Below are 11,616 nucleotides of genomic sequence, written 5' to 3'. Positions count from 1 at the left end.
CATAGTAATAGGTTAATACGAAAATCATAAAAACTGTAATATCTTTAAATGTTCGTTTTCTACGAGTATGCGATTTATCTTATTGTTGACGTATTTGTCTACATCAAATAAATTAACTGTTTGTAGTGACACTTTTCACAAATAATATATCCCCCCTAAAAAAACCTAACGGTGGAAAAGGCCAAGTTCCAAACTTCCTACCAAAAAAATCGGCCTATCAAAGTAGTGAAATCTACATTGTGGCCAAGTCTGGTATTTTTTTAATTCATAACCTCACTGCACTCCTACATTAAAGAGCAACACTCCTCTTTTATTTGTATTGTTTAACACTTGGCCAGTTTCTGAATGAGGCATAAACTAAACTTGACCGCAATGTGGATACCACTACCTATTCGCTGTCTTTTTTGAGAAGAAATCTAAACCTTTTTCTTTTTTTTTTTGAGTTTTCTTCTCCCCGTCAGCCACGTTAGTCATAAATGAGTACATTCGATAATGATGTTATATGCCTCATTCAAAAACTGAACAAGTGTTAAACAATAAAAATAAAAAAGGAGTGTTGCTATTTAATGTAGCAGTGCAGTGAGGTTGTTTTGAGGCATCGGATAAGAAAGAAAAATTGGGCCTATCGTTAAAAATTGAAAATTAAATTTTAATTTTTAACAATAACCAATGAAAACTTAACATTAAATTAGACAAAATTTTAATGTAGTAGTCAGTGCAAATTCTTCAAAATGTTTATCATTTTTTTTTCTAGTATTTTATTTAGCTAATACTACAATAACTCCCAAAATTGATATTTGGAGTGATGTTATTTTCAATAGATATGATATCTAATGAATATGGAAATCTAATATCCAATTTTTTTGGGCTTTAGATAATTTTAATCTGTTTTTAATTCATTTGAGAAATGAAAATGACCTTTCACTGGGACAATTAGTTACTGCCATTGTCAAAAATATATGCAAATATATTTCTATATTATGAAAAATATGAGAAATTTTCAGTTTTAATAAATTGAATTTGGTCTGATGGAGTTATTTTTCTATTTATATCATTCGTCGATGAAATTAAACTGGAGTTAAATACATTCTTTTACAAAGTACTTAGCGTCAAATTTTTATTCGTTTTCATACATCGAAATTAACGTTTTAACTTCTATCGTCATTTCATTTCGAGAAATCCAAATGTTGTTGCTAATTTATTATAAAAGTATCTTCGCTTTTTTATCCCGACCAATAAAGTATCCTACATTGCAAAATGAGTATCACTCATATACTTTTATCTTGAATTTAGTTGTCTTTCTTCAGAATTTATGTAGTCCAAATTTTTACTTCTTGGTACTTTTGTTATGACAATTTTGCGTGTCTTATAATATATATGATTCATTTCCATAAACTTCAAAATGTTTTTGGGCACATTATATGAAGCCCAACAAAGAACTATATCGTCGGTTATAAGGCTATTTGGTGTAATCGACACATTTCATACTTTTCAGGAGGACCCAAAAACGATTTTGTCTTTATTTTTATTTTTTTTTCAAATGCCATACAAAAATGTATTAAGTGAAACATATCTCCATCATTACGAATAATGCATAAATTTAAATAAGTTTTTTCTTAATAAATTTGAATAAAATGTACTATTATTTTAGGATTCATTATAAAATTTTTAATTTTTTTTCTTTTTAAAAATATTTTTTCTAATAAAAATAAAAATGAACAAAAAAAAAAAAAAAATTAAAATATTATAACTATAGTTCAATAATAATAAACAAAATACAACTCGTTCAATAAAATTAACACAATATTACAATAACATTGAAATACAATAAAAAAATTATTTTTAATTTTAATAACAGTTATAATTAAAAAACAACTCTTAAATATTGTTACCTCATGTGATCCATGTTTTCTTAATCAAATTTGATAATTCTATTGTTATCATCATCAGTATAAAAAATAATAATTGTTATCATGAATTGTTTTTTAAAATTATAAATCAGCTTTTAACTTTTCAGTTGTCATAATCTTTAAAATTACACTGAACTAACCAGAAAATCGTTGTCACTTAGAACATTTTTTTTTCTAAATTATAAGATATTATTCATTTGTTTACATAAAAAATATGCTGTAAGTGACGAATTAAATTGTTACAAACGACTATACGGCGTATACGTCATTACTAAAAAAAAAAAATTGGGCACCTAACACAATATTATTACGTCGTTTACTGTTCACTCAATTAATAATAATGTTGCCTACATTAAATATTATCGTTTATACAACACTTTTTTCATATTTACCGTGAAAAACATAAAGTTTGATCATCGATAACAGATTATAAAATTATAATACACTATAATGAAAACTATGGATTCAGTAGAGCTTCGTTTACAATGTTAGTTGTACCAAGTGTTGCTTACCGGTGCAACACGATTGTGCAATTTTTCCTTTTTTGACTCGACTAATTACACCACGATTGCGTTCCGATCCCTTTTTACCTGGTAAAATCACAACACCATTGTATACCAATTTATATGTGTATATATTATGTATAATAATTTATGTACAACCCAATATAATGTATACAATACATCAGGTGTGTATTTATTGGGAGGGGAGCAAGGGGGCCAAAGCCCCCTCCGAAATGAAAAACACCATTGTTGAAGATTGTTATTTTTAACATAAATATGTTTTAATGCTGGGGGTTTCCGAAAATTTGTCGCGACACTGAGAATGTTACTTATGCGATAATTTAAAATTTTATGTTTATAAAATATGTTTATTCTTTCAAGAAAATATGTGGTGAATTTCAAGTGACTAATAAAAAAATTGTTTATAACTATGTTTTATACTTTTAAAAAATTATAAATCATTAAAAAAATTGAGTTTCTTATTCCTCCGATGATGTAAAGACAGTCGAGAAGTCTTATAGTGTTAAATTAATATTTATCGTAATAGTGTGCTTCATCCTTCCTTTCCCCTAAAAAATCAAATACATAATCGGCCCCCTCCGAAATGAAAACCTATACATGCCACTGTAATACATACTTTATATTATTTGTATATACATGCACTCAAACGGTAATTCACAAAATGCATTTTTTCAAAGTCGAAATGAAAAGTTGATTGAGCTAATGATAGTTATAATAAAAATATCCACTAAAATCTATATTAGAGAGATTTATGGATTGCCATTACAAAGATAAAATATGTTTAAAATTAAAAAAAAAATTAATCGAGTGTAGAAAAAGAGAAAAACAGTCATGTTAATTTGACAAGTTTGGAAGACCAAATAAAATATCAAAAAGAATGGCCGAGTAATTACATAGGCTATTAAAATTTTACACATAAGGAAAGTTTATGAAATAGGAACCACTTTTTTGAACCAAAATTATATACTGTAAATACATAAAATGTAATTTTATAATAATGAATTATATAATGTGATGAATTTAATGAAAATAATTGTGTTTATATAAATGTATTTATTATTTAAGTTGATATTTTTGGCCAAAATAATTGCATTCGCTGGATTTAAATCATAAATAATTAATTAATTAGATATTTTAATAAAAAACTTCATTTCCAGAAATGTGTAAACATTTCCAAGAAATTAAAGTACTTATACCTACGTATAACAATGGATTTTTTAAAGTAAATGCAATGGCCAGGTTAACCTATTAACAGTAGCGGATCTACGGACGGAGGGGTTACCCACCATTGCTGCACCCTATAATTTTTCTATATCAGTGTTGCCCAATTTTTTTTTTACTTATGCTTCTTTCAAATTTAAAAAATCCTAAAAAATCCCCTCCTTCCTCCCAAATAAATAAATACATTTCTTTTTATCAATTAATTAACTAAAGTAAAACATAAAACTATAAACGATTTCCATTTTTATATACTAAATTATTATATCTACTAAAAATATAAATTCAAATCTGCTATTAAATAGTAACATACTTGTGATTTATATAAAGTATTTTTGTTAGTCTTATCTGATTGTTTTTACATGAAGTAATTTTTAATTCTTGAAAGTTTCGTAGTTTCATTATTGAACATTTTTTCACAAATAATATACAAGGATAATTTTTCGTTTGTTAGAGGTACAGTAATATCAAATTGTAAATATTCAATAGAATATTTTCCTAATTTTTTATTTTTGGATATATACTTTTATAGTAACAAAAATGTAGCTTTAACGGATATGCACAATAAATTATAACTTCTTGTAATAAATGCAAGTATACGAGATAGTATCACCCACCTTGGGAACCGTTGGATTATATATTTTGTCAAACATGAATGTATACATTTGTTTTATATCAGAGCAATTATTGCGTATGTTATTTTTAGTTCCATTCGACTAATTGATTACATTTTACGTATTAGCCCCCTTAAAAGTGTGCACCGGCGAAGTTAAAAATGTACGTAAAATGCCTTTAGCCGAAGACCTTGTTACTGCGATAGAAAAACTGGTAGGAGATTTGCCAAAATGTGCTTACAACCTTTGCATGATTGGTTAGATCTTTCTTGTTATTTCTGATTATCTAATTTTTTTAACCATCCATTGCTTTAACATTTTCATACCTTAACTTATACCTAACAAATATGTAGTTGATTATAATAGTCTGGTTTTCAATACAAGTAATAAGCGAAAAATAATCGCCTTGATAAATAATTTTCAATACTAAATTTGAAAAGAAAGTTCGAGATATCAAAAATTTGTAACTTTTCATTTATTATGGAGTTAACAAGATTATTTAAACATTAAGTGTTATTGTTATTATTAATGAATTTGAATTATTTGAGATATCGAAAATTTCGAGTTATCAAGGTTCGAGTTACTGAGAGTCGATTGTATTATCTTTCGCTATGTCTGGTATGTTTTTTAAAAAAATTTTTGAAATATAGTACTTAATTGAAAATATCATATTTTATTATTTATTTATTTTTTTTTTTTTTGTTGTAAGATATCAACAAAACAATTAAAAATATGAATACTTTTGACAATGTAGTGCAAAGCTTCTTATAATTTTTTTTTTTTTTTGTCATCCGGAATTACCGATTAGGCAATACTACGGAAAATTAAACTTACCTTTAATGTGTTTTAATTGTGTTCTACTACTTTATTAACTATTTTTGAAAATTTAAACTCATCCAACCGATCTCTTTTGAGAGCAACGTTACATTGGTTTCAAGTTTAACAGACCAATATAGCAATGACATTTACCCATCCCTGTGTCTCACCCGACCTAGGAATATCGCCCTTTTCTTAGATTAAACTGTTTCATATTTTTATTAAACGACATGTTATCACACAGATATTTATAGGCAATTAAAAAATCGTAAATTTATTATTTCAACGTCAAAAGTCCTTACGGCCAGTAATCTCCAACATATCTCCGACCCGTAGCCGAAAGGACGAATCCGCGGTTCCCAGCTACCGCAAAGCGAAAAGGATTGAACCCAAAGCGCAGAGGTAAAACCACTGCCATTCAACGGTGACTAGGGCTAGATAAAAGGGGGAGCCTTTAGGGGCTATATGCTCCGGGCTGCAAGTTGAAATGGACCGCAATAAGCAGTCAATTTTTTTTTTGACATAAAATGGCGTCAAATAAATATTAAAAAATAAAATGTTAATTGTAATTTTCAACAATATACAAATAAACCAAAGTAGTTTGAATTAATATTTATTACAAATGACTAAATCTGAAAAAATAGAAATGTTTTTTTTTTTTTTTGTAAAAGGGCCACACTAAAAGCAATAGGCCCCTCATATTACGGTCGTAATCCGGCCCTGATGTTCGGTCATCCGGAGAACACGCGCGCGTAGATACGAGTACATAATAATAGAGATGTCGTGGCGTAGAATCAATGCATCCACCCCTCTCGCCCCACAACCGACCACAAAATGTTTTTTCACGACTTGTACTTTTTCGCGTACTCGTTCGGGCGGCGGAGCTCCTCCCACGCGTGGCACTACGAGCTTTCGTATCGAACGAAGTACGCGTATTATGCACGTACATTTGTCGGTTTTCTCTCTTTTTTTTTCGCTCCTCGTTTTTATTTATTTCCATTTTTTCTTTTCGTTTTACCACCACGCGCCCGTTCTTCCGTCATTTACACCGTACGCGGTCTGGCGGGTGCGTTTCGCGCTGCGATATTATTGCAACGCTCCACGTCACGCCCACCCACTTCGCGCTCAGAGACATTACAATGATGACGATAATAAAAATAATAATAATAGTGATAATCAAACGACAGCAAACACAACGATAATAATAACGATAACTCGACGGAGCTCGCGCGGCCGATAACGTAACCGATTGTTGTCTGAGGTAGACTTTATTGTAACACGCGTATGTGTTATATTGAACGATTGTAGTAAAAAAAAAAAAAAATTGTTTGGAACCCAGCGCGAGAGGTAACACGATCGAGCTGCGAAGATGTCGTCCGCTGTCACACCGCGGTCCCATTGTGCGGCGGACGGGATTTACATATTTTCACCAATAAAACATCACACAAACGTCGAATCTCGCGTTGACAATAATGGAAACGATCGGATTCACATCGCACTCGAATCTCATTATTATTTCACGAACGCGTTCGATTATGTTATTATTGCTGTTGTTGTTGCGGGCCAGGTGCAGTCGACGTATTGTGCTTGACACTGTTTACGCGTGTTTACCGTGCAGGGCGCTTCTTGTTTTGATAGCCCGTGTACGTCGTCGTGAGATCTCCTCCGTTGGTGTGCTGCACCAGTGCAACGTCGGTCGACGAAACGTGTCAAATCCGATAATAATACTGACAACAACGCCGTCGCCTCTCGCCGGTATTACGTTACACGGTTGTACGTGTGTTTCGATTCTAAGCGACACCGATCATCGCGAGGCCGTGAAAAAAAAAAACCACAAGCTCCTCTTTCTGTCCGGTGTCGTGGACGTTACGCGTGTCACTCGAATGACACGGCCCTGCCGGAGACCACCGGAGCTTCGGACCGATATCTGTAACGCGATCGCAAATTCGATTCGCGAGGAACGAATAATGCGTCGAAAAAGTATTACGTGCAGATTCGTACTTGCTATTTACACCGTTCTACGTGTTGCAACGATACGATAACGATCGAGTCGAATTAAAATTGAATCCGAAAACTTTAACCTTACTCGATCCGAAAAAAAAAAACCGTCCTCTGTAGATGTGTTTTGGATGACAACTGCGAAATGTTTTTACTTTGCACGCGATAGGTATCTATTTTTTATTCTTGTTGTTCGATCGGAATATAGTCTACATAATTTCTGTTAACGAATATGATTCACAATCACTGTGAAACTGTCCATACACTGTGTAATCTCAAGGTTTTCTCATCGAAATCATGTCGAGCATAGGACTACAGTCTATAACTGATTAAATTCTCTGTATTTCGACTAAAATATATAATATTTATCACTTGTGCTGTAGTAATATTAAACTGTACAGTATAATCATTTTTGTAGTTTTACTGTTTAAGTTATTTGTACGACGGCACTCAATAGTTATTCCTACTTTTTAACTTTTCCGATATTATATCAACATATATATCAATATGTAAAAAAAAAACCAATTTCAAAAGTGTTTTGTTGCGGACTTCAAACGGTATTAAGTTAGACATTTTATTGACTCTAGTTTTACATAATTTTTAATTTAATGTATTGGGTTCATTGCATTATTAATTTGGCGAGTTATTTGTTTAAGTGAGTTGGATACTACGGGTTAACATTAAACAAATTGTACAAACTGTGTAACTGCCACAAATGTTTGAGCTTTTGAAATTCGATGGTAAATATGGGTTTTAATACTTGTAATAATGTTATAAATATTGCACCTGTTAAAAAAGCGTATTATTTTTGTACAAATATTAGTTCACGCGTTTCAAAAACACCGAGTTGAATACTTTTTATTGATTAGTTATTTCAGTTTTCGGAGGAATATTTAACTATGTATGTAAAAGTACTTAAATTTTGAAATATGTAATATTAATATGCGAACGATTCAAATACTACTTATGTCAACAAAATATCGAACTTAACGTGTTTAACGTTAGTTAATAGTGGAAGATATAAAAACCAGAGCCGATTTATCATCAAATACGTCTTATAAAATACATCCGATAAAAGAGTATATCCGTGAAAATGAAAATGTATTTTGTATACATTTAATTATTATTATTTTTCTTTTCCTATAAAAGTTTCTTTTTCGGTATTTTTCGTATAAACAGTACTTTAAACTGAAAGTATTTGGGAACCGTTTTATTTTTATGCGATTTAGCATTACTCGTATTATTGTACGTTGTTCAGCGGTTTACCAGTATGTCTTCCGAATAAACTTGAACTATTAAAAAAACAAATTCAGTTAATCATGATTTTTCGAATTTCAATACCATTGGAAAAGCTTTCGTGAATAGTAACGTAATCTAAACGTTATTATTGTTCCGAAATCACGAGCGGTAAAAAAAAAAAAAATGATAATAGTAATAATCATTGACACACGAGCGAAGTCCCTCTGTGTAATATTTGTGTACCCCGTGTAGCAATCAGACCGTCAACGGTCTTACCTGTCAGCGAATCACGCCACATTGGGGAACGATCTCTCGTGGTAGAAATGTGGGGGAAACCAAAATTGCAACCCTCGTATTCATTCATTGTGGTACGGTTATTATTTTTATTTTTTTATTTTTTATTTTTTTTTTTAATGGCGTCTTTTTGTCACCCGCAGCGTTCGGAACTTGGCAACCATATTACTGTTGGTGCGAATTTCTTTTGTCCCCCGTGTGTGTATATTTGTATTATTCGCCCGGATGAATGGATCGCCAAAGGGAATTATTCCTAAACGGGATTTGAGGGGTTGGTTGTGAATGCAAATGGCCGACGCTCCTCTCCACCACCGCCACCACCACCGCCGCCGCCGCTGTCACTTAGGCGATCGGATAATTATTAAATTTTTTTTAAAAAAACGCACCGCTGCAGTCGGAGAAGGGAAATGGACGGAAGAATTAGTACTTTCCATTCGGTGACCGAAACGCGTGTGTCCATGGACGTTCGGACGGAAATCCATTGCTGGCAGCAGATGTTTTAATATTGTTCGGTTTTGACGCAACGTTTAAAGAGCGTGGAATAAATTATTAAACGCTGCTAGTTTGCTTCCCGACGTGCGCGCCACAGAATAAAAAATAAATAATAGAAAACAATAACAATGATGATTAAAAAAAAAAAAAAAAAAATAAGTAATTGTGTATTTGTGTACAACATTACGTACCCATGTAACGTGTATGTTGTGCGTGCGCGATATTTGCGTTTTGTATTTTTAAGTACCATACACCGCACGGAAAAGTAACATATCGCACTTGAAGTATTCCTCCGCACGTCAAACGCGCGCAAGCTTCAGCGTGTCACGTTCTTCTTTCCAATACGGTTCGACGACTAAATTTGTTTCGCCGCCCGTTACTCGAACCCTTCTACGTACGTAGACCGGAATTCTATTCACGCGTACAAGTTTCATCAACGTCATCGCGTTAAATCGTTTCGTGTGTTCGGTGGATCGTCGTAAGATTTTATGGAAAAATTTGAATCGTGTTCCGCTAATGTTTTCGGGCTGTTCGAATCGCATCGCAAGAATGTTTTTCCGACCGAATTGTCCCTTTAGCCTACGTGTAGCAAAAAAAAAAAAAATAACGTATATGTATCGATTTTTCAATATTTTGAAATTTTAAAATATTTTTCATTATTACTATTATGAATACAAAGAGAATACTGCTCTTAAAACTTAAAATTTCGATTTGTGTATTCGTTATTTTGCTCCCGTATTAATCGTTATTTTTCTTGTGTTTTATTTTTTATAGATATTTTATTTTTTTTACGGCTTTAAAGCTTCGATTCTTATTTCGATACGCGTACAACTGTATGTCTGGAACAGTATCGACAACTACTTGAAGACACTTGTGTGTTCGTGGATGTACGTTCGTTTACACATAAATTACTTTCGTAAAATCTTTGATATTCCTGCGAGAATATCATCCGCAGCATTTCTCTTAACGCAGTTGCCAATTTTATGACAACTAAACACTTCGGTTTTATCGGTCCCGATTGTGTTCATTGCAACGCATCCGACTCGATTACCACAAATCACCTCGTCTTAGAATCAATCCAATGTCATCCGATTTTATAACAAACGGATACGACGCAATGGAATCACATCAAATTGTGTACATCATAGTAGGTTTAGCTTGGACTTCGCTCTCAGAATTTGCAACACAATCGTTGAAATTCTATGAACATTTAACTAGCCTTTAGGATTTATAAAGCGTGACAATAGTTTATTTTTAATTAATTGCGTCACGTATTGTATTAAACTATTCATAAATTGCATCATAAACATTTTTAGTGTAAATGTACAACTCAACTATCTCGTTCAACGGAATCGAACTGTCGTATCAGAGAGAAACATCTCTTGCGGTATGTTGATTTTTGGTATTTTAATACATTTTAGCGTGCATATTTTACAATAACACTTCGATGACTTCGGAACATTCGCGTACGTTAGTGCTTGAGAGTTTAAAATAGTTTTTGAACCACATAGAGTTTATTAAATAGTTCTTGATTTCATGAAAAAAATAGGAAATAAATATACTAAATGTATGTTAATCAAATTTAATTTAACTTTCAATTGAATTTCGGCTTTGGCTTACCTGCCTTAGATTGTAAGTATTCGTTTTGAATTGAATCCATTTGGCTATGAATAATATTATAACATAAAATAGAAAATTATATTTTCTAATAAAATACAGTAGTACACAAATCTATATGTAAACAAAAAAATGTAAATGGTTATGTATGTATAAATTCTTTTTCTACTTCACGTTTCTTCCAACTAATTGGGGTCGGCCAAAATGTATATATAAATTAATAACTAAATAAATGCGTACTCTAGAATATTATGATTTGTGTATTGTACCACCGGTTTTGAATTAAAAATTCATCAAAGAAAAAATAATTGAGTCACGATTTTTTTTAACTTTAATTTGACGTGAATTAATTGATGATGAATTTTTAATTCGAAACCAGTCGTATGATACACAAATCATAATACGAGTATTCCGAGCTATGCATTTATTTATTTATTTCTCCTCATAAATACTATTTATTTATATTAAAATAATCGATTAATTATCATTTAAATCAAAAAGTTTACACTAATCATACTTTATTTATTGTTAACATACCTCAAATGTTGAAAACTATAATATATTATTAAATCTATTTATTTAGTATATCTACATAATATTATATTTATTATTAGATAAAAGTTCAATAAAAACATTTATAATGTTTTGACCGATTTTTTTTCGTAAATACTTGAATTATTAATCATTTTTACCTGGGACCTACTAACGCTATTGTTTTAAAAAAATTATAATCAACATATTATACTATCGGAGAAAATTAACGTACACAAAGGGTCTATATATTTGGCTACAGCCTATTTGCGCTCCAGAGTAGTACATTTGCGCCCCAAGGGATGTGGACAGATGCGCCCGAAAGATAAGGTACTACCTGCTGATTTATAGCCCATGTGCGCC

General features: G+C 31.5%; 1 protein-coding gene across 1 annotated transcript in view; it reads left to right on the top strand.

Annotated features, from left to right (window-relative positions):
• Positions 1 to 4,438: 4,438 nt before the first annotated feature.
• LOC112685960 (visual system homeobox 1-like) overlaps positions 4,439 to 11,616 on the top strand; it is a 192,608-nt gene continuing 185,430 nt past the window's right edge. Inside the window, exon 1 of the mRNA XM_025558032.1 lies at positions 4,439 to 4,523. Coding sequence (XP_025413817.1) covers positions 4,439 to 4,523 — 85 coding nt within the window. The remainder of the gene's footprint in view (positions 4,524 to 11,616) is intronic.

The sequence above is a fragment of the Sipha flava genome, unplaced genomic scaffold (genome assembly GCF_003268045.1).
Source record: "Sipha flava isolate LNK unplaced genomic scaffold, YSA_version1 299_pilon_pilon, whole genome shotgun sequence".
NCBI classification, from domain to species: domain Eukaryota; kingdom Metazoa; phylum Arthropoda; class Insecta; order Hemiptera; family Aphididae; genus Sipha; species Sipha flava.
This window is presented reverse-complemented; position numbering and strand designations above follow the sequence as displayed.